Source organism: Falco peregrinus, chromosome 13 (assembly GCF_023634155.1).
Source record: "Falco peregrinus isolate bFalPer1 chromosome 13, bFalPer1.pri, whole genome shotgun sequence".
NCBI classification, from domain to species: domain Eukaryota; kingdom Metazoa; phylum Chordata; class Aves; order Falconiformes; family Falconidae; genus Falco; species Falco peregrinus.
Window position 1 is genome coordinate 10453915 of NC_073733.1, and position 24337 is coordinate 10478251.

Below are 24337 nucleotides of genomic sequence, written 5' to 3' on the forward strand. Positions count from 1 at the left end.
TGCAATCGCATCTTTACTCACCATGCAGTGCCCCATGATAGCTAATGGGAAAAATAATTAAATACAGGGCCTTTTACGTAGTCAGTATCCCAAATAAACTTGGCCTTGTTAAAGAACAGTCCTTGAAATGGTTTATCTGTGAACGGTATTTCCTATGTATTTGAGAAAAATAGCCTTTTCTTCAGTATCAGAGCTGCACGTCTTCTTATTCCAGCTATTTGTTCTTGAACGAACATATTTATTGTGGCTAATGAAAGGGGAAATCCCTCTCTTTGTTCATGCCTCTGTTCCCTTCTGTCCTTCAGTGACCTGACATGTGCTTCACCCTAGAAACCAAAATGACTGGAGCAGCCAAGAACATGGAGAATTGTTCTGGGCTCCCACTTCTGAAACCACATGGAAGATTTGTTATGGGAAATCTCCCATGCTAGGCTGTAAAAATAAGCTCGCTTTTAAAGTGCTTAGTTATGGAAGTTGCCTCCATCACTTACAGAAGTTTTCCCTTCTCAAAGAGCTTGACTTAGGCTGTCCCTGGTAGAGGTTCAGCCCATGGTGTGGAGAAGGCAGGGTCTTCTCCATTATTGCCACCTGCTCATACAAGGGTTTACAGTGCTTATAGGCAAGCTATAGAAGTCAGTTACCATTTCTATAACACTATGACAGTTAATTTTATCCCAGGTCACCACCTGTCCCAATGCCACAGAACTAAGCCCTATCTAGGCTACTAAGTGAGCACAATAGAAGTCTATCCGTACAGAGAAAGAGTTGGTGCCAGAAGGCAGTGAACACACTGTGTGCATCTTGGGGAAGAGGAGGCAAGAGAATGGGCTGTGTGGCACCAGTCTGACTTATCCTAAGCATCAGAGAGCACCTGGTGCACGTCACAGGCACCCCTGCAGAGCTTCTCTTGTTTTCCTTTCAAGCTAAAGAAAATTAGTTCATACATCCTGAAACCACTCCCCAATGAGCCAAAAAGATCAGATTTGTTTCCAAAGCGTGCTCCTAAGATAAACTAAAATGCTAACAGAAATGCACCCTTTTTCTTTCTAGCACCTGGCTCATGTAGCCAAGCAAAGTCAATAGTAATATGATATTTCTGATTTGGCTAAACATCTGAAATCTGGTTGATTATCTGAAGTCTTCATTATAGCTAAAATACTCGTTCTGAAAAGGTAGGATGAGAATTACAAGTAAACAGGCCATCTCTCACAAGATCTGATACTTGGGGCTAGGCACTTAAAGTATGTAGAATACTAATAAAAGCAGGAAAAAATATTATCAAAATAAATCAAATTTATTCAATATATCAAAGTATATTAAAAATTGTAGCAAACAATTTTCTTGATGAAATGCAGGTGCAGTTACATCTTAATAAAATGTGTTTACGAAAACAGCATTTGCAAATGCTTTTTTTTATTTTCTTCTCCTCTGAAGAGCAGTAATTCTCTGTATTCCTGCTACATCCTACTCTTGCTGCTAGTCCTAAGTCAGTCTTATTCAGACTAGTCATTTATGGTCCAGTTTTGCTGCTTCTATTCAAAATCAGAAAGCCTTAGTCCTCATGTGGAATTATAGGGATTACTTGCACAGTAATGCCAACATCAGAGGGTGAGACAGACCTAACCTGGTTGTACTTTATGATCACCTCTACACCCCTTACAGAAGGGTCTGCTCCTCAATCTGGTTTATTTTGTTTATCTAGAGTACAGTGAATCAGCTATTTTACATTTAAAGGAACTGGCAAGAAGTAGTTTATCACTCCACTACAAGGAGGGGAAAAGACAATAGTAGTTTAAAGTATGAATTTACTGGTATTTAAATTTAAATTTATTTGCATTTACATGAGGAAACTTTTTGAATGCAGCCTCACCACCACCCTACTCTGCACACTCATCTTCCATCTGGTGGTGGAAGAAATAATTTACAACAATGCAAAATCATCAACCGTTGGCACAGACAGTGCATATCCCCTCATTGGCCTTTTGTGACTCCACAGACCTTAGGAAAGTTTAATGGTAAAGTTTTTCTTTCAGAAATATTCGCAAAGCCCTAAATCCCTGATTTGCAAACTCGGATCTGCAAACCATTTGTGGTCTATGACACCACAGTGCGTGGTCCTCGTCATGAAACCATGTTAAATGGTGACCTTTGCGATCATGGTATTGTGCTGCAAATGATGTGGTTGCTAGGATAATTGCTTTGAATAAAAATTACTCTTTTTAATATTTCCCTAGCTAAATTTGTACCATATTTCATGTCAATGAGTAACTGCATGTGTTGGTGGAAAGGGAAGATGTTACAATCTCTCTTTCTTCCCAATGCAAAATATACCGTGAAGTTGACTTCATAAGGAAGCCACTTAAGAAAGCTAATCCTGGATATAAAGCAAGGCTAAAAATCAAGCACATTCAAGTGCCATTATCATGTGCTAGTAGAAATTATATATATTTTTGGGAAGTTTTTAGGTTCTAATGACATGGACATCAGGGTTTCTTCGCATCAAAAAGGATTAAACCCCACAGCTGTAGGTTACTGACCAGGACATGAGATCTTTCATTCAGGGTAAAGTGTAAGTGATAAAATCCAAATCCTGACTCCTCCAAGTGACCTGCAGATCTTTATGGGTTTTTAAGTTTACAAAGGGTACACGTCAGGGTTTTAACATATTTAAGAAAGAATTATCTCAATGTTGATATTTAAAATACTGGCAAATGTAAATGGGTGCCTGGATATTTACAAACAGCAGAAGTAATTGCCAGCTTGTCTTGTGGATTTAAGTGTCACAGCTTGCAGCTCAGTGAAATATAACCCAATGAGTTTACACGTCTGGGGGATATAACAATGGGAAATTATTCTGAGGAAGCGTGCAAGGGAAAACAGCATATATTAACTGAAATATGTTTAGACTGGCAGTATTAATTGGCACTATTAATGGGGATTGAGGCTTACACCTATGATCAATGACTCCTATCAGAGATCTTTATATGAATCCAAAATAAAATAGGCTTATTAGCTTGGAAAGTGACTGAATCTGTACTTAACTTGCCTTTTCCTCCCTCTGCTCCCAAATCTTTTATTTACACTCCATGTTATTTTACAGATGGCTGCTTGAACAACAACCATAGAAAAAAAGTAAGATCAACACCTACCTTCTTCGTAAGTGCCCTCCACCAGCTGTACACAAAATCACGCTCACCAATGTGATAGTGGGAGACCAGCCTTGGAACGCAACCTCAGAAAACCTCTTGGAGGTGTTTTCTACATATTCTTTTGTCATGGAAAAGAATGGTCACTCCCTCCCTAGGAAGAGAAGGAGATCCTCCCTACTCTGTGGGCCAACCATGCCCTCTATTCTCCGTGAAGAGTTAGGGATCTATAATGCTACCATAGATATCTCTATCTTCATTGTGTGTATTAATTTAAGAGTGTGAATATACCCATTTGTTCAGTCTCATTTACATACTTAACTAAATTTATGCTATTTTGCTGCTTTCAAGACTCAGCATGAGGGAATGGGAAACAAATTTTGCAGTGACCCAGCAGGAATCGAAAGGCAAAAGTCAACTCTTCTACTCACAACAGGAGACCTGGTGTTGGTACTTGCTACATCATCATGATTTTCAAAGGAGAAATTTTAAAACTTCCTTTGGCCTGAGATGAAACTCTCGGCATTTTAGAATTGTTTTTCTCTTGCTTTATTATATGAGGGAACGATTTAATGTTTCTTTTAAAATGGGAAATGGTATCACTTTCTCTGCCATAACAAAAGGCTGTTTTAGATTGTTTTATTACACCGTTTTTAAAAGCACATTGCCACAGCGTTTCATAGGAGTGTATTTACATTTACCTTTCTAAAACACACAGTATATTATGTTGCAATTAAAAGCCCACAAACTCAATCTGATATTTCTTCACTAATTTATTCCCAAGCCAATATGTATTTTAATGTTCCAAACCATTGCTAATTAACACATGGAAATATTTTAACATGGATTTTGATTAATTCCATTTAACAGTCTAACCAGTACTAAAACATATGTGGTGTGTCATTCCTTTCTTTTGAGGAAGGCATTGGCATTAAATCTTTCAATCTTCCTGAGCACCAAATGCTAATTTCAGGAAGATTAAATAACAGACTGCAGCTACAGTTTCCTTTCTTTACTTCCCAGAAGGTGAAATGAACATATTTATGTGGGAGGAATTTCTTTACTGCACAAGCCAAAATACAGAAATTAGATTTTTTTCCCCAACATTGCTAATACACTAGCAATTGCCTGCCAACTAAATAACTTTAACCTATATCTGCAGTTCATGGAGAGTTGCCAAGTTATATGTTCAACTTTCTTTCACTCTGTTTTTTTTATTAAAGTATTCCCATATGATGTTTTCACTTGCAGCTCCTAAATGCTTTTCCATACTTGAATCAGAGCTACCAGCCTATAGTGGGGTGGCTCTGGCCATAAAGCCGGACATGCTCATATAAGACCCTCCTCTGATTTTCACACTTTGAAGGTATGTTACAAATATGATTCATATGGTATTCCTCTAATGGTTTAAAATCTGACTATAACTCTGCACATCAACAAACTAAGCATACAAAATACCCAGAGGTATGCATGCAAGTAAGCATCTTATGCATACAAAAATACAAGAACACAGGGCAGGAGGTGGCTGCCTTCTGGATCTTGGGATAATTGCTCATATCTTGCATACAGCTTTTCACAAGATGGAGTTTGATGAGCTTAAGAACAGTTAAACATTTCTGCTCTTGCATTTCCCACCAGAAAGATGACTATACCTGAGTACTGTAGCTCCCCTTTGCCCTACGGTGAGTCCAGTTTCCCTGTTCTTACTTCCACTGTCTCTTCTTCCACTCTGCTTCATGGTCAGCATGTTCCTACTGAAAGCTGAACAAAGGTTTGCTGTATGTTCAGATCACACCTACATCTCCCTCACTCGCTTAAGTAACCTTTTCTTCTTATTCTTTCCCTAGGCCTTATTTCACTTGTTGCAATATTCTTTGTAAATCTTCATTCTGCTTGATAATATATGATACTACCCCTCTCGCTTTACCTTTTGCTAGCCGTACTTCAGTCCCGACTGCTAACACAGCATCTGAACAGTGGTTTGTATTTGGTTTCCTATTGCTTCTACAACATCTAATAACAACAGCCTCCACACCATTCAGCCACCCAGATTCCTGCCGTCTGCAAAAAAGCATTCCAGTTGTTTCTTACTGATCTATGCCTACCAGATAAAGCAATGTCCAGTTTTCTACCTGACTACCATTTTCACCAGGATTACAACTTTCTTCTCTGAGTCTACATTTACGCCCACTGATTAGCTTGTATTTTCTTTCTGCCTCTTTTTATACTTTTAACAGGTGCTTGTTGGATGTAACGTTTTCATCATATTCACTAAATGACTTGCCCGGGGAGAAAGCCAATTATAGCTACTAGCAAGAGTCCAAGCTCTTGCTCAAGAAGCAGAGGCTGTCCTGAGAAGCCCCAGGTTCAGTCCCAGTGATGATTCACAACAGCTGTCATTGCCAATGCAAAAAATCTGTGCACACTCTCTTGACTGTACTTTAAAACACACGTGCCTTCTGTGTTATCAGATGATTTAAAACTGTAATTCCTGTGCTCTCTGCAAAGAAAGGAACAGAATAATTTGTGGAAAAAATACCTGAAAGTTATGACAGGAAAGAGCAGTGAATATGCAGGTAGGTTCTTTCAAACGAGCTGTTTGTTACTTTAAAGGTTCGCATCAGATAAAATAATATTTAACACAGCTGATGGTGAAGTTTACAAATGGCTATTCATTCTAGCACAGAAGGCCAAATGCTGATACCCAAATACCTGCCAATTCTGTCCTCAGTAGGAAGCATGCATGCTGTTCACTTGAGGGCTGATCACAGCCCAGAGTGAAAACACACATCATAAAAAATTCAAGTACCTGAAAATGGCATTTCCGTATCTTTTCTTACATGAGCATTCTTTGTTTTACAGTTCACAGAGATTATATTTATTAAAGCAGGACATGTTCCAGAAAAGTATTACCAAATAGTGCAAAGGCTCCAACTTGGTTGCACCTGCTAAACTGGTCTTAGAAGAACACCTTCATTAGCTGACAACTAAGCAGACTATCAGGATTCCAAGAGCATCCTCCCTCATGCAATTGCATGCCAGAGAGATGGAAACAAGATGCTGAAAAAATTAGCTTTACCAACTCCTGGTTATTATTCAAAAAGTACACTACCAGTCACAACACTTAACACTGTTTTTATATGGCTTGTGATGTTTTCCTTAATTGGAAGAAGCAGAAAAGATCCAGTTTTATCTATGGAAAAGCAGCCATAGTAATACTTTCCCACCAGATATCTGAATGATATTCCTCTAAGGATGAAGAGCAAATATTATAATCCCCTTTTGTAGTCAGGGGTGCAGTGCACCAAAGCACTGAGGACCACCAATCAGAATGAGAACAGTATTGATAAAGACTCCTGCCTTCTGTTTGATTAAAACACCTGTACAAATTAAATTGTCTGTAATGACTTTGAGAAATACCAAAGCGCCTGTCCCATAGTCACACGCCGAATCTATTTGCAGAGTTATGAATACACCCTACAGTCCCGCTGCAGCCATTAAATGATGCCTCCACGTCTTTGCTCAAGCAAAACAAATCCTAATATTCTACCACTCTCCCCAAAGACTCTGAGGTCATTTTGCTTTGTGGCATTTCACATTACACCATTTGAATAACAGTATTTCTTACAATTAGCTTGGACCAATAACAAGCCACTCATAAGCAGTTACTTTGGCACTGAGAATTTCAAAAAGCTTTCAAAAAAACCCCAAAAAAACCAACCAAACCAACAACACAAACCACTTTTGAAGAGACTGACTCTTCATAAATAGAGGTACTTGAATTTCACTGAGATTTTTTTTTTCTTCCTCCCAGCAAGAAAAGGAGTAGCTTAAAACCCAAAACCCCACTAACAAATGCACAATAGGAAAGAAGTATCTAAACCTTCTTTCCCCAGACTAAATACACATGGTCAGATCTTTTAACCACACCTATTCAACAGAGCTGAAGTGCCCTGTTCTACAGCCTTATGTGAAATGGAAAGGTCCCATTGGTCACAGTCATTCAAAATCAGGCCTTAACTATGTTTGTTAATGTTTGATTTTAAACAGGCAAGCTGTCCTCTTGCTATCGCTGCAAAACAGCTTTGCTAGCAATTGTCCAAGCAATCGGACAGTAGCCTTACAAAGGCCACAATAAGAGGTCTTCAGCTGAGTGGTGTCATATGGTGTTCATTTAGAAGTATCACAAGAACATTACTTCTCACAGTATTTACAAATGAAAAACATATGGCGGTAACCTGTAATACTGCAAGAAATACTGCTCTTTGGGTTTGTTTCTGGCCTCAGACTTTTGAAATATGAACCAAGCAAAGGGATTTCAGCTTAATGCATGATTCAGTCCATTTTTCAGAGCCCAAAGTCTGGGGAACAGCTACAGCTTGCATCTGAAAAAAGTGATTTGCCCACAACTATGGGTAATATACTATAGCTGGCAACTAGAGTAGCATGTATATCAAAAAAGGTGTGGGGGTGGTTAATTAAAGACATCTACATTCCATTTAATTAAAAAAAAAAAAGATATTAAACTGGCTTTGGTTCCTATAGTTTTGTAAGTCATATATAAGCCTCCTGCATTTACTATTTAGGTTCAATCAATATGGTTATCTACCTGTCAATTTTTCTTGCTCTTTAATGCAGAAAGAGAGCAGCCTTTTTTATAGCTAGCTTAGAAAGTACTAAGCTAATCAATACATGCAGCGATAACAGAATGATTTGAAACACGTAACAGAAGCTTATCACTCTGCAGTATACTGAACCCATCAAAATATTTTCCTAGAAGTAAAGTGAAAATAGAAGATCTCCATTTTTTATTACTTAAGTGGGTGGTGACATAGATTTTGTAGGCCTTTTGGATTTGTTCCTAGCTTTGTATTTTTGTGAAAATTTGGTACACAAGCATTTGCTGCTTTGTAGGAACATGAGGCCAATTTTGCAGTAAGATTTAAAAACTCTGCCTTGACAATCAAACATTATCTCAATTGCCCTTGATTTCCTGTCTCTAAACATTGATTGGAAATCCATGCATTGTTCTGGAGAACTGCACATAAAATTTTTCCAGGAACACATCTTCTGATATTCCTGCAGACCTTAAACCCCTTTGCTTTACTCAGTACTCTCAGTAATTTGTGTTTGAGCCAAACCTGAAAAGTACAGGCTTTCTTTCAGCTACCTCCTGCCGAGTTAGTCAATTTGAAATAATTTGTAAGCATCTGATTCCTAGAGGTTTAAATATACATGCATGTATCAAGATTCTGGATTTTAATGCGGTAGAGAGAGGTTCAGCTGTTATTGTGGTCTCTAGCCACTACTTTTTTCAAGAAATGCAAAGGATTTAACTATGCAGTTCTCTGAAGGGTAATTAACAATCATCTGCCATCACACAATTTAAGTAGGTGGAATGCTACATAATACAAAAGATCTTTGCAATGTCCCAGGCTTGCCACAATTCACCAAATGTTAAATGCAAGCTCAAAATTAATATATATATAAGTATGTAAGTATGCATATAAATGTAGAATAAAGAGATGAGTCAATAAGAAAAGAACAGGAAATAATGTTTACAGCTTGAGGCTTTCTGTCAATTTTTCTGTTTTAGCTCCAAGGCCATTGTTATCAATTCTATGTCATGATGTCTGGTGTATTTCTGAATGTCCTCCTGAAAAACGATGGCCTTGTGACTTCCCAGTTCTGAAAGGTCTGCTTCCCAGTTTCTGAATCTCAGAGGCTGGCAAGCCTGGGTGCTAGTTGTTTCATTGGGTTTTACTCAAGGCACCAAACGGTAAAAAGTTTTACCTTCACCCTTAGAAAGCAATATTGATAAGTAAAACAGAGGAGAAAGGTTTAAGAAATCAAAAGGATCACAAAATCATAAAGAAGTCTACAGGGGCTCTGCTGTTCCCATTGCCCACCCAGAAACAGCCACTCATAGCGCAGGCAGGTCTGAACTAGCTCCGTGGGGTGAGTCAAGGTCTGGAAATCACACGACAGCATCCACTCTGAGGCAAGGATTAGTCCACAGGTGCATAAGTGCTGCTAACACTACCTCCTGACCCCGTCCGGTAAGTCTGTGTGAACTTACCATGAATTTCTACAAACTCAGAAATCACTAAACCACAATCCGTTGCACAGTGGAGACATGCCAGCAGCAAGGCATTAACAATGTTGTCCGTTCCAGAGGAGCTGAAAGATGGATGGGCATCTCTGAGGGCAGAATTGGGCCCAGCGAACGAACAAAGATTCTTGGAGCCACACCTCAAGTGACACAAATTATGTTATAAAATTAATCACTTCCTTACACATGGCAGAATGCTTCCAGGGCACTCAACATCCTATTCCATTAAGCCATGATAAATGAGACCATATTTCCACATCGGTCTGAACCCATCTTTTAAATCTGCTTGTTCAAATATTTGGTTACTTATTCACTTCCCCCTCAAGATAGCAAAAAAAGGTCTTTTCCAACTTTACATGTCCTAATAGATGCTGTTATTGCAGGACCATCAGCTAGGAATTTTAACAGAATTCCTTACCTTATGAGCATGCAAAATTTTGAGAGAAAAACATTTGGTGAACAATCTCTATGTGTACATTCAGCCACTTGAAAAAAATGGACTCCAAGATACAGGAGAGACGCAGAACAAATTACGGAGAAATGCCTTCGAGAAGTAACTTTCCTACTGCTAGCATGAAGATGATCACCACCACCACCTGGAACAGTGTTAGGATGGAAACCCATGGAGCAGGAGCAAAATTGTTTCAAGCAGATCACTACGGCTCGGGGTGGCTAGGGAAGGTTCATAAATTGATAAGCACCACTGAAGGATCGTAAGCCTCCACATCAATTGTATAAAGATTACAACAGAGCCACTCACTGCAGCCATTCTGAAAAGGTTATGGGTTTCACAGGTGTGCACTGTCAGTTCTGATTAAGCTTAAACTAAACCAGTTATCTATAACGCTGGATTGGAAGGAGTTTTATTGCTGAACGCAGGGTAAATCAAACTCAGGATACACATCTGTGGAAAAACACAGAGGGCCAAAGTTCACAGTCCTGATACAGGCAAAAAAACCCTCCAAACTCAGGAGGAGATTTGCCTGTAAAGGGCCCATTGGTCTGGCTATTGTCATATGTTCTGTGTTGGAAAGTTATTCATCACCCTAACACAGCTTTGGGTTTTCTTTCCCTCTTCAGATTATTGTTCGCTCTTAATACACGATTATTATCTGCATTCATTTCTAAAGTGCCTAGAGTTTAGCATTTATCTGAACATAAATGAAATTAATTATACACCTATACTTTTCACGACATAGGATATAAACTAAAGCAGCTATAGCAACAAATTCACAATGTAATTTTTCATCTGTGCAAATAGGAACCTTTCCAAAACCAACAATTCACATCAGAGGTTCTTAGAGCTATGCAGAAAGACTCTGGGTAAAATCCCGTGCCCCAAAATAATTGCTAACAAGTCAATTGATTTCAACAGTACCAGGTTTTCACTCAAAAACTAAAGAAAGAAAAAATGCATTCTCAATAGTTGATACAAGTTGCAAAAGGTACACTTTATTTCCAAAAACACCTCATACTAATGCTGCACTTTAAAGTGCCTCTATTGATTCATAGTGTTAATAGATGGCAAAAGTGAAAAAATGTATTTGCTTTTGCAACATCATTATTTCCTTTGTATGCAATTATTTACTTGCCAAACAATGCTAGCGACAAATCGCAACAGACTATGAAGCCTTCTACATCAGCAGATTTTTAACCTAAGGTAAAAATAAACAGAAACATCTGTAAAGTAATCTTGTACAAAGCTACGTTTATTAACAAATACATTTTCTAATAAAACACCATCTGCAAGCAACCCTCAGCTTCCACTTGATATAAATAGGCCTTTTACTGTTTTCAGATGCAGTTCCCAGAAAATTATTCCAAGCTCTACTGCAAAACACATCAGTCTTTGTTGCTGCCTGGAATGTTAATAAATAACATCAAGTTTTTAAATAGTCAAACAAATTATTGGCTTGAAACAATTATTCCAATAGAAAAAGCTGACCTTTTGCAATAAAGTGGTTTAAGAATGCATTACTCCTCATTCCTAGTATAAAAATATTACCAAGCAGGGAAATATTTTGGGGAAAACAGAAAGCTATGAAAAACTCATATTGCAATTCTGCTCATATGTACACTATAAACCTACCTTGCAAAGGTTACTTCTTTAGAAAAAACTCAGAATAAGAGAAAAACTATACAGAGTATGAATAGTTCAGTTGGTATCCTTATTATACATCTGTGCTTGGAATGGACACAAATACGAACCAACTAAAATGTTCCTCAGAGGAGCACTGTACTGACCAGCAATACAAAATTCGACAGCTTAAACTGTTGGTAGCAGAGATTGGGACTGAATCCCAATATTAAAAGCTCTTCAAAATGCATAAAAGCTTTAATGGGACACATTTTCATAAGCGTTACTCCAAACTTAAGCCATGTTAATTCCATTAAAAGCAACAGGAATTTAGCAAACTCTGCAAATAAACTCCTTACTGGTAGAACTATTTAGTACCACTGAAATTTGAACACTGCAGTTATTCCTTAGAGTTTAAAACAGCAATCTTCCTATCAAACTGGCTCCTACCTAAAAAATGCAAGATTGAAAACTGCTGATGAACTGAGATATTGGAGGTCTCTGTCCAGAATTCTAGCTGGTGTAAACATATTACACCCAAAAGAGATCTAGCCTTTTAATATTAATCAGAAACAAGCAATGTTAGTATTCCAAACTGCGCTTTAAAAACTTCATTAAATATTGCTACTGGAACTATCACAATAAACTTTGCCAAAAGTAGTCATGCACATTCTAGAAAAAAAAAAAAAAGGAATGTTTTAGACTGTAATTCCAGGAAATGGAACTGCATACTTCCAGAGAAAAATATTCAGTGCATGAAATACTCAAGCAGCACTAGAGAGAAATATTTTAAACTACTTACTTCACTAACAGGAGGAATGTTGAGCTTTGGTACTTTGTTCTTCGAACTAGGCGTGTTCACTTTTCCTTCCAGCAGTGTTCCAAAGGACTGATTTCCATATCCACTCTCAATTTCTATCGGAGGTTTCAGTTCAGGTGAGTCATTGGGTACCTGGTCCTGACCATCCATAGGCCTGACATATGCTGTAGGCTTTTGCTGGACCATGCTGTTTTTGCAGTGAAGCCCTGGTGGGAAGTTCTGGGTCGAAAGACCGTTGTTCGCAGATAACAAAGAAGTGGAAGGAAGTGGAGATCCAGGACCATGACCTACAAATTCAAGCTCTGTGGGTGACTTGGAATGACTGTTTTCTTTGTAAGTATGTTCTCCAGGTGCTAACTTTGAATGAGTATGCCTCCTCGAATGTGAAGATGCTGCCATAGAATTTGCTTCCTCAGTTCCTCCACTTTTATGCTGCTCACTCTGACAATTATAAAGGTCTTCAAACCTGCCCTGTGGCTGGTCGTGAGAAGAACTATGCTTTGTTCGACTCTGCTGACTACTGGATTGGCTTGGCTGGGCCCCACTAGAGTTGTGACCACCACGTGACCAGTCTGTCCTCGACTTCCTGCTGCTCTGGTGACTGTGTAGCAAAGTAGAATTAGATGACAATGAAGAAGGCGGAGGCATTGATGTCGATGAATGGCCACTAATCTGATGAGATGGGATCATCCTGTTTCTTGGTTCTGGGAAAAAGTTCTGTTCATTTTTGTCAATGGGTGTTTGTGGGACAGAATTCTTTGGGATCCCTACAAGGTGGCTCTGGTTGGAATGGTTGGTTAACAGGTCCTTCATCTCATCATAATTTCCCAGTGTGTTCTGCACACGGTTTGCAAGGGCATCGCCTTTATTTGTCTAAAATATCAAAAAATAAATAGAGGAAGAGTGAGTAAATTTCCGATTACAAGTTACTGCTCAGAATAGTTGTCTTAGAAGATGGCAAATGTTAGCTGTTTAATGGTGTCATGCTGACATTTAATTTAATTTCAATTACATTTTGCATATGTTATGTGAGAAAAACCTATCAATAACTGTGTTCAAAGAATCTCTTGAAACAGGCTTGCATGAGTAACACTTGTATACTGCTTCCCATTTTCTTAAATATGCTCTCAGAGAAGTGTTTAAATTGCATCAGTTATGGATGTTAGGAGCAAAATAAGCTGGGTTTATGTCAGAGATGTTGGGCTTGTACATTTCATATCGTGCAAAACATGAACGTGCAATTACTGGCTACTGAGCATTTGAATTGCAATCACAGAGTTTATTTAAGTATGTTATTGCTCTATCAGCCCCTTGACCCATAGTCCTGCCATAAATAGAAGCTGGGTAGTCTGTAATAAACATACAGCGCCAAACTCTTCACTCCAGTGTAACTCCAATTACTTTTCTATAGAGGCTTTAGATTGACCTGAGCTATTTACCATCTGAAGCCAGAAAAGAAAAAGCTTCTACCCACTCAAATGCTACAGTAGCTTCAAATAAAAGATCATTCAAAAATATTTTCTTATAGAACATAAATAGACATGATTGCCACATTCTTAACTATCAGGATTCTTCCATTGTCTGCAGGCTGGTTGTATTTATGAATCATGCTTTTCTTTGAATTCCAGTAATTATTGAATAAATACTGACTCATCTGTGTTTCAGTGCTATTATACTTTTTCTTATGAAGCATGAAGTGCTTTTTTTTTGTTCTTTTTCCTTTTCCCTCTCACTTGTAAAAAACCTGGACAAATAAACTGGAAGCTATAATTAATAAGCAGCTAATTTCCTCTCTCTTTCTGTTCTAACTCACCCCACAGAGACACAAAGTACCAGCCTTCTTATGACCTTTATATTCCACTGAAATGACCAGCAGAGAACAAAAACATCTTATTCCCCATGCTTATTAATTTACAAGACTCAAAGGATAAAAAACAAAGCAAAACTGTCATTCCTGTTCAAGCAGACAGTTAACTTCTACAGTCTGGAATTACATGACCAAGTTGCAGTGTACATAAGATACTTCAGGATACAGCCAACTATACTTCTCCTTATGTTTGGGGTGTTTCTTCACTCACTACAGCAAGCAGTGCCACAGTCCAAAGATGTCTCAACACTAGGTCATAAAGATGGGAAAAGGCATCACTATGAGCTTGTGCTTGGTTAGAGAGTGTCACACTCCACTTCTTGACGAGGTACCCTACCGTGCCACTGATTTAATTTTCTTGAAGTATTAAGTAGAAGTTTGAGTGATGAAAAAAATCCATGCATGGATTTCTCCTGAAATATCTGCTTATACTACCCACTGCTGAACTAGTCAGGAGATGAGAATATTGTAGAAAGATTTTTTTTTTTTCCTTAGTACTGCACATGTCATAAAAAATGTTGAAAAAGAAGATAGTAAATGCAAGTTTCTTTTTTCCCATTCTCAGGGATTGTAACATATATTACCACTGCACTAAGGCAGTGATTTAAAAATTAACTGTTCAATGTTGTTCTCACCTATATACATTTTGCCAGTGCTCCTAACTGACACAGTTAATAATCCCAGTTGTGGAGAACCACGAATCACTTTTATTCACCAAGTCCCTAGGTTGGTCATTTTAGTGGCAAAAATTATATTCTAGCTAAGCCAAGAATAAGGTCTTTGTATATGAGCAGTCTCCTTCAACTGAGTTGCACAATGAGCTGCTTGGGCAGCAGCCAAAACCAGACTCTCTCTGTTCAACCCCCAATTTAAAACAAGGAGATTCCATTGTGCTTAAGGGCCCAGCAAGAATTATGATGCAAAGTCTAAACACTTACATACTTGTTCTGTTTCCTCCTTCCCCAAACACTTTAACTCCTTATGGGATAGCCCATAGGAAATAACCAACTATTGAAAAATGCCTGACCAAATGCCTTCACCTCTGGTTCAGCTAGACTTCCAGGGTGCATTTAGCTTACTTTCCAGAAAGCAAAAGTTTCTTGTTTGTTTGTTTTGTTTATTTTGTTTTTTAAAAAAAAGTACTGACAACATATCATCACGGTAACACTTCAACATCACAGCATTAAATGATTCCTGTCTAGATCCTCACAGAGGGAATCAGTATTTTAATTTGAATGTAGAGTTTTTCAATCATTTTTGTGTTGGAGGTAACTGATTCTCAGATTATTTTCTATTACATGTCACATAATAATAAATATAATTTTTATTTGATATTAACTCTGTTTCATGCAGAATGTTCACTTCTGGCGATAAACTATACTGTATGAATGTTAGGAATTATTATTTGTAGTCATTTACTGGGGGCATTAATAACAAAAAAAATATTTTCTGAAAATCATGGAGATTAAATTAAATATCCTTAGCATATTTTAAGTGCACTAAAGCCCATATCCAATAGTTATTGAAGTCAATAGAAGGATTATTACTCTGTTCAATGGCCTTTGGACCAGACTGCAAAGCAAAAAACACACAGTGAATGCGAGTAGTCATGTGGCTTATGCTTAAATCAATCTAGAGTGCATACAACTAACACCAGAGTTGTTCATTACAACCTGAACAAGCTCAGGTGTGTAATGCAGTGCACTACCTGCATTTAAGACATAAAGCATATCATTAATGTTTTTATTTTATTTCCTCAACAAATTCAGGGTTCTCATGAGAAGTATTCTTAACAAGTCTGGATACCAGCAAGACAAACACAAAATCCATCATAATTTCTGGCTGCTCTTTTTTACTTCCAGTTTGGGGGCAATTTCTGCCTTCATATCTGGATAACTGGCTGATTCCTTAAAGGAAATTTCTGTACAATTTATTTTCTGAACAGCATGTTGAACCACAATTTTTCCACTATCAAGGAAATGCAGTATTTTCGGAGTATTCCAAGCCATAAATTATATGTCTGGTTTGTGACTCATGGCTAGTAGTGCTCCCCCTCATTCTAGGCTCTTGTTAATTTAGGAAATGTACACCTTCCTACATTTGCCTCTATTGCTTTCAAAAGAAGAGCTGTAATAGAGTCCTATTGGAAGACTAATTTCCTAGCTAGCTATTGCATTATAGTTTCACAAAGAAAAGAACTAATGCACTCAAACTTATAGGCCCAGTTTACAAGGGTTTTGTGAAAATTTGTATGAAACTTGAGGTTTCATAATTCATTCACTTTCTTATGCCTCATAGTTAAACTAACCTCCATGGATTAGAAGCTGAGATCTTTTTTATGCTAAACTTGAATAGCATGGAAGGGCTTTACCTTACCATGAAAAAGATAAATGATTTAACATTCACCAAAGGCTCCCCAATGGAAATGCTGCCCATTGGGTTCTCTTTCTCAAGCTGAACTCTTCTGAGACAATTCCTTTGAAAAGTAACAAAAATATTCCTACTGTTCCCTCTAAAATACCCATCTCTGAAACTCTTTACTAATTCAAAACATTAAAAGGTATCAACAATTCAGTAGTAAAATTGCAGCTTCTCTCAGGAAAACTCTGACACCGCTTTTTCAAATGTCTGTTGTCATAACACTGCAGGCTCTTCTCTGATCACTTCTGCAAAATCAAGCATTAGCAGGTTGCACCGGAGTTCAAAGGCCAGACCAGCAACCCACTTGCATTAAAGGATAACACAGCCCTCACTGCCCAACCTTCCCAAAACAATGCTGGATATCATCACATTGTCAAAGGTGTTGTTTCCCCACATGAGACAGTGGCGCTTCAAAAGAACACTCTTATATTTTAATAAACATCTACAAATGTATTTTATACACCCACAGAAATAAATATCTCTTTTCATGTATGTGTACACATACATACACTACAAAGTATCAATGTAAAAACATGAGCTTGTCCAAAATTATAATGATCACTTATGTTTTATTTGACAGAGGGGTAGAAAGATGCTCTAACAGCTAGAGCGAATGCATGATAGATGGATGCAGATACTCCACACACTAATGATACACAATGGCAGTAAGCTCCACGAGAAAATTTGGACTCCTTTCTTTGACCAAGTTTTAATATCCCCAACTTTAGGGTGATTGTAAAACAGTTGCCAGTTGTTCAAGTCTTTAAAATGTCAAAACAGCAGTGGTGGTATTCCCCACCCCAACAGTCCCTTCTCTGGGTTAACTGTTGAAGTAAATGAGAAAAGAATGTTAAATGAGTAAGGACACTACATCTGGCAATAAAAGAAAGGAAAAGAGACCATTTTCTGAGACCTGATACTACCAATCTTCCCTTTGCCACTGTAGTCTCCATCCCACCTCACATCCCCAGACCTTTCAGAAACTTATCAGCCATCCTTTGAGCTGACGCTCATTAGAAGAGCTAGCCCAGCTGAGGATGTGGACCTTGCGCCTATCACAGGCCACCACAGCTGAATTTGTTGGACAGTGTCTAATCTCACCCAGGTCCCACTGAGAGCAACCAGAAGAGACAAAAAGATGGGCGCAGCTTATTCTGCGCCCAGGCCTCGAGTTTCACCCATACAGAAACATCTGTTCATCTCAAAATGGAAAATGAATTTAAATTGAATATGTAGCACATTTGTTCTCACCTCATGGCTTCTTCATTTTACTTTAGAATAAATACGAACAAACTCCTGAATTTAAGTTTTGCAGTTGCTTTAGAATACAAGTCACTACATATCCCCTAAGAGTTAGATCCAGCTTTCATTAGTTCCTAGGAAAGTGTACTGGCTGGTTCTTAGCAAGGCAGAACTTAGAAAGAAAATACCAGCCTATCACTTTGTAATTTTTTTTTTCTCCATAAGGTAAAATATAGGCAAGACCTAGCTTTCCTATTCAGTCTTGGTTCAATTTGTTTCGCAAATCTAAGACAGATGTAAGTATTTTTGCAAGCAATTTCCTCTTAATTTTTATCTGTCACGTTTTATAATTACAATTCTTTTTTAGGATAGTAACACATTATACTTCGCTCAATCCCACAGATCTGACAAACTTCTCTGCCAAGCAGGTAAAAAGCAATTAAAAAAAATAAAAATAGTTGTTCAGGAAAATCAGTAGGGAAATTTTTTGCTTTTTAATTCTTCATTTTTTTGACAAAACATATGCTCTGTATATGATTGTTGCCAATACATGCACACTAAACAGATGTAAAATCACATACTATCATTCTTATGGTACAATAGATACTGACAGGCTGTATTTTTAGTTCCTGACACAAAATTTTGCAGTGATTTGCGTATCGGTCTACCTACTGAAATCCAAATGACCACTTACATGGACAAAAACGTTTGCACAACCTACAGGAAGTCTCAACAAAATCAGTTCATAGTATGTTATTAATCCCCTAAATAAAGTGCTAAAATGCAGTTCAGAAATAGTGCATTGATTAGGCTTTTATAAAAACAAAACAAAAGACCCCACAAACAAACTGTCCTAGTGCATAGACTTATTTGGCTGAATAAGTCTCTGTCACAGATGAGTGAAATGCACTTTGTACAAAAGAAAAGGAGCAGTATGTTTTACTGAGGTAAAATAATAATTTGACAGAGTTCAATAAGTTGGATGGCATTTAACACAGTTTAACAGTGGTTTGACAAGGTTCAATAAGTTTGATGGCAAGGTTCCCCTAATTAATTACTGCATAGAAGAAACATACAAAGGAAAATCGAGTTACAATGATTCACACAGAGAAGGAAGATGCAGAGGGAGGAGGACCCTGTCATTGAGTCATGTGGTTCAGAGTGGACCCCCTTGCTCTCTAAACACCTTTTGGAGCCTAGATGCGACTGTATCCAATCTTAGTCTCAGACCTGCTCAATGGGTTATGTCTAATAGAATTATCCATACCATATTTACATTAATATTGAGTAGCTACATGGATTAGTAATGTTTCATAGTATTAATTCAGCATGCTATCAGTCACTTACCAAGGATCTGCCACAATAAGGGAAGGTATCTCTCTTCCCTGGGTAAGGACGGATCTCTTATTCTCAGGTAAGGAATCTCTACCCTTGAGAGGTGTCTCCACTCAAGGGCAGAGTTACCTGGCGTGCAGTCCAGCTGCAGTTCAGGGAGAGCCCAAACTGGGCCCACCCTAATGGTAATATTTATAGGGTGAAGTAGTTGGCTGCTAGTCAATAATACAGACAAGATAGATGTCTTCATTTTAGCTCTGATATCTTGACTGTACTTCGGTTATCTTGCACTTCTGGGTTTCGAAACCAGCTTTCAAAATATTTTTCAAGACACCTTCACTCCCTTGTAGGTGAGCCAGGAGCTTTCCAGCTTGCAAGTTCATCCCGAGGACATGAGACCTGTTGCTCCTTAGTCAGCCTGAACCAAAGTACAGCTAGGAGTCAAGTGTATCCATCACACTCTCCCAGTCTATAATTACTAGACACCATTTGATAATAATGCTAGTCTTTCCTCCTCCTTTTTGGGCGATTTTCAAAGAGCCCTCATCCTCCCTATAGCTGCTATCAATGTAAAATGGAAAGATGAAGTGGTGGCCTTTCAATAGATGGCACTGATTGGGAGGAGAGAGAGGTACGGAAATTTACATTCTGATGAATTCTGCAGGGAATGTCTTAGTGAAAATCAAAGCAGCAGAAATCATAAAGGGGGACATCCCTTGGTGATGAAAATCTCAGGCAGCAAAGCTCCTTAGAGAGAACAAGACTTGTCATTAAGTCCCTTTCATACCCTTGTTATGTTCCCCAAAGATTCAAGACAGTCTCCCAAAAGACTTCTTTGGATGGTTATGATGGCACAAGAAAGCTTATGGACTCATTATCTGTAGAGAGGGCATCAGTTTTAACAACTCAGGTATATTTTCTTCTTAAAAATAAAAGGAGTAAGTGGTAGCTGTGTAGGTGCGAACCCACTTCTAGAGATATCAGCTGCACATAATCCCGTGGCATGACTTTGCTGTGTGTTTAGAGGAAAAAATCTTGAACTGGATTGTAACCAGAATTCCAGATTCTATCAATGCTGATTTGGATAATCAGTGTATTGAAGAGTGCAAGTACCAAAGCAGATGCAATATTTTCATTTCTTAGAGGTGATGAGCTCTATTTGTGTTTGCAAAATGCATTTAGGCAAAGGACATTTGCAAATCTAAAGCATAACAATGCAATTTACCTTGTAGGGTTCCCCAAAGAGGTTAAAACCTGAAGCAAAGAGATCTTCATCTTGCTGGACTTCCTGGTTTCTTCTCTCCCACTCTTTCCGCTTAAGCGCACTCCGGTCTTGCTCATAGTGACTGAAGAAGACAAAGACAAAAAAAGACCACGTTACTTTCTCCATAATGTAGCTACATGTTCATTACAGTAAAGAGCAGCAAAACATCAGAAACAATGCAACTCCTGAGGACAATTCTGAAAGAAAGAAGCAGCCACTGAAAAATTTTCCCAAATGTAAATTGGGTACCACAATACTATGTGAAATTGGGCAGTAGGACAGTCAGTCAGTCCACTTTAAAACGAAAACAGACAAAAAAGTTCTTTTCAAATTAACAGAGCATTATGCAGGACAATAAAATACATTTTGACATATTTGTATGAACAGTCTGTAAAATACATGCCACACACGGACTAACGCATGCACGTATGCTCACAAAGAAAGTGTCGGTGCAGAGAAAGCAAATGTGAATTCAAGGAAGCACAGCAACATCTTCAAATCCATTTAAATGATAACCATCCATCCCAATGCTCCAGTTCAGCCTCATGCAATTTAGACCACCTAATTCTGTCCCGTGTACTTGTTAAAATCTATGTATGGCTTCATTTGTGGGTGTCAAGGGAGTTTTAAAAAGTCTTTTTGTAGCAGGCTCCCAGAAGGGACTTTAGGATAGTTGATTCCAGTATCAGACATTTCTACAAACAAACAAACAGAAAAGCATCTAGCACCTCAGTGTAGTGATGGCGAGTGGCACTTATCTGTATGTCAGCTTACTTTGTGCACCTGCCAGACCCAGATGACAAACTGAGAGACCACATTCACTTCTCCCCTGAATAGCACTGACGTACTTGGTCTCTTGCCTTTGCAAAATACGTCCTGCTCCTCCGAGGGAAAAGATACAACTAAAACCCTGAAGGAGGGGGAAAAATAGGAACTGAAAGAGGAAAGGAAAAGATGCATGCTTCAACTTGCACTGACAACCTCTTATGTGACAAGCGTTAAGGGACACTTCTGTGCTTTCAACCTATATTTGATTTGTTATGAGGCTTTTGGCCCTGTTTTGTGTCAGTTAATTAGCTACCAAATTCCAGATGACAATTTGAACAGCAGATTCAGTATATGTACTGATGTTATCTGTTGTAAGCAGTATTGCCCTGATAAGATTCTGGACATGCATGCACACAGCCATACACCCCCCTCTATGTACAAATGCATACATAGAAGCATACATACATATTACATATGTAACAAAGAACAGTTAATTCTCCTGTCTCTGGTGAGAATGAATTAAGTCTCCATAGAGCTCCACTGCACTTGGAAGATAACCAAATATCTACAACTTTTGCCTTTTTAGCTCAGCATGATGTTGTATTGAAAGCTTCACACCGAGAGATATAATGAGGAATGAACTGCACAGTGATGAGGCTTTAACAGTGTATAAAGTCACTGATTTCTGAGTGAAACCACAATTACTAATTTGAAGCACCAGCTAATTAAAACCACTGCTATGTATTTAGCCTCTTGTTATACCTACTGCAGTTTATAATTATGAGGACCTCTTTATCTACTCAATTAAAGTTCTTATGATTCAGGCAGGTTGTGTTTCAACCTGCAAGCCCTGCAGAGAGCACAGGAAAGCATATGTCTGTTGCCTGATGACTCCGTGTATCCTTACGCTCATATACTTGTTTTTGTACAGGGAAGGAAAGAAAAAGAAGGAAAGAAAGAAAGAAAAAAAAAAAAGGTAAAAAGAGGGAGGAGACTAATGACACAATGAGATTTCTAAATAAAAACTATGAATTCATAATTGGTTAAAGCAATTCAGGATCATTCAGGCTTGGATTGAACAAGGCTTGAGTATGGCTTGTAAACCGAATGCAAAGCCACATGCATAGGCTGAGCTGAATGATTTCCATTCACATGTTAGAAGGCTGAAAAAATGCTGAATTCTTTTACATGTTAGAAGGCTGGAGGGGGGGGGGGGGGGAATTTATTTATTTATTTATAACACCTCCTGATGTAGTGACATCACTGGCACCAAGAACAATCTCCAGGACATTGTTATAACCTTCTTAGTATTTTTGCAGAAGCTGAAGTACTATTTGGTGGTTTCCTGACGGAGACAGAAGGGAAATTATTGTAAGCAACAGTCACTTTACTATACTACGCATGAGCATGTTGCTGACACAATAATGCAAACCACAAATGATCTGTTCACTAAAATGTGAAGGGGAGCACAACTCCCCCTTCCTTTCATGTCCTAAATAAAGATTAAAATCCACAGGTATGGGAGTAAGTACAAACTGTTTCCCAAATTGGTACACAAAGATGAGGACAAGGTTGATTTTATCTCTCCCCACAACTCTTCTGGAGTAAGGGGCTGGTTTAGCCCAAGAATAACCCATCCCAGGAGCAGTAGGAACACCCCATTCATGGGAGATATTTCCAGCGATTTCTTTAGCAGTTTGACCCATAGACTGTGTGACTCTTGCAGCACAATCAGATCATTCTGAAGTTATAAACCCAGTCCCAAGGCCAGCAAAGTGGATCTAGTGTAAACAGGGTTTTATATCCTGCATAAGTAATCTCTGCTTATGGTAGCAGTACTATCCCAGACACTGCCAGCATTCACTTCAGAAAGAATTATTCATGAAAGTTAGAACTGTGTTTTACAGCTTCCCAATGGCAACCTTGGCCTGGAGTTTCAGCATGAAATCCTGGACCCATTCAAATCAAACTGAATTTGGCCACTGAACAACCAGATCACAGAATCACAGATTACAGCACAGACCTCACCCTTCACATGTGGTTCTAGCATTTTGTTATTTAAAAGCTGGCTTTGGTCTTAGGCATGCAAAGTGCTTAGGTAACCAAGTGAAGCATTATGCCATATCCTATTTGAAAAAAAGCAGCAAAGGCTCTAAGACTACTTAGATATGTTTTGTGACACATTACAAAACCACAAATTCAAAAATTATGAAAACAGCAGTAATTCAAAGTGGCATAATCACTTTAAAAGTCATTAACTTAAGCTAAGACAGCATTTACAATGTTAATAGCAAAAGCTTGGAAAACCAGTATTTTCCGATGCAATATAATGAAGTATTTCTCTTTAGTGCATGTGTTTATGAAAGATATCTATTCCATGGCACCCAAGAGGTGAGCACGAAGGCACATCTCATGCCCTGGACCCCAATGGTGTTTACAGACTACCAAATTGTGAGCATACATTTTACAACACAAGCAAAGCCCTAAGTGAATTGCTACCTCTGCTTCAATCCAAATCTCTCTCTCATATATTGTCTGTGAAGAAAAAAAAAAAAAAAAGAAAGAAAAAAAAAGGTTCATTTTGAACTTTCCACTTACACAGTCACATGGTGATTTAAGAGTACCAAGTATCTATTCAAAAGGAAGTGGTTGCTCATCCTGTCAGGTCAATTACTTGGTTTATTTCTCTGCAAACGTACTTTTGCTATGGGAGTGCTTGACAGGGTGCTGATTGTTGCTATGGAAAGTCAAATATTGTAAGATCATACACAGATCAGGATAACAACTTCTTTGGGTTCCTTGTAATGCAAAGAGGGATGCTGATTAGATCTTAAGGCTGCAGTGCACTGAGAACCTAATGGGAAGCTCTCCAGAAACACTTAATGCAGCCACAATGCATTCTCTGGGACTTATGTTTAATATTCAGCTTAACTAATGTTCTGTGAAATACAGATATGTGATTAGCAGTGAAGGTGTCAGTGAAAACCATAGTCAGATACCATGAGGAAGACCAGAGTTCAATCTGTCTCATTAAGTATGAAAAAAAAAGCTTCATGACTCCTCTAAAGCTAGGAGAGTAAGAAATCACAATTACAGACTTCTACAAACATCTTAAAAAAATGTCTTAGAAGAAAATAGCTGCAGGCCATGATATGCACTGTATCCAAGAGGACCAGTTCCCTAGACACAGCTATTTAGTGACAATGTAGTTGAAATACATGAGCTTTATTGTTTTGTAACACTTACTAATGGAATTTGAATGGCGAAGTCTGTACATAGATCTGA

The 24337-nt window shown here is 38.2% G+C and overlaps 1 protein-coding gene across 3 annotated transcripts in view; it reads right to left on the bottom strand.

The window, feature by feature from the left end:
• Positions 1–24337, bottom strand: part of AFF2 (ALF transcription elongation factor 2) — a 351452-nt gene that overhangs the window by 242529 nt on the left and 84586 nt on the right. For all 3 annotated transcript variants that reach the window (XM_055818362.1, XM_055818361.1, XM_055818363.1), the window contains exons 2-3: positions 20246–20366; positions 12138–13028 (exon numbers count right to left, since the gene is read on the bottom strand). In XM_055818362.1, coding sequence (XP_055674337.1) covers positions 12138–13028; positions 20246–20366 — 1012 coding nt within the window. The remainder of the gene's footprint in view (positions 1–12137; positions 13029–20245; positions 20367–24337) is intronic.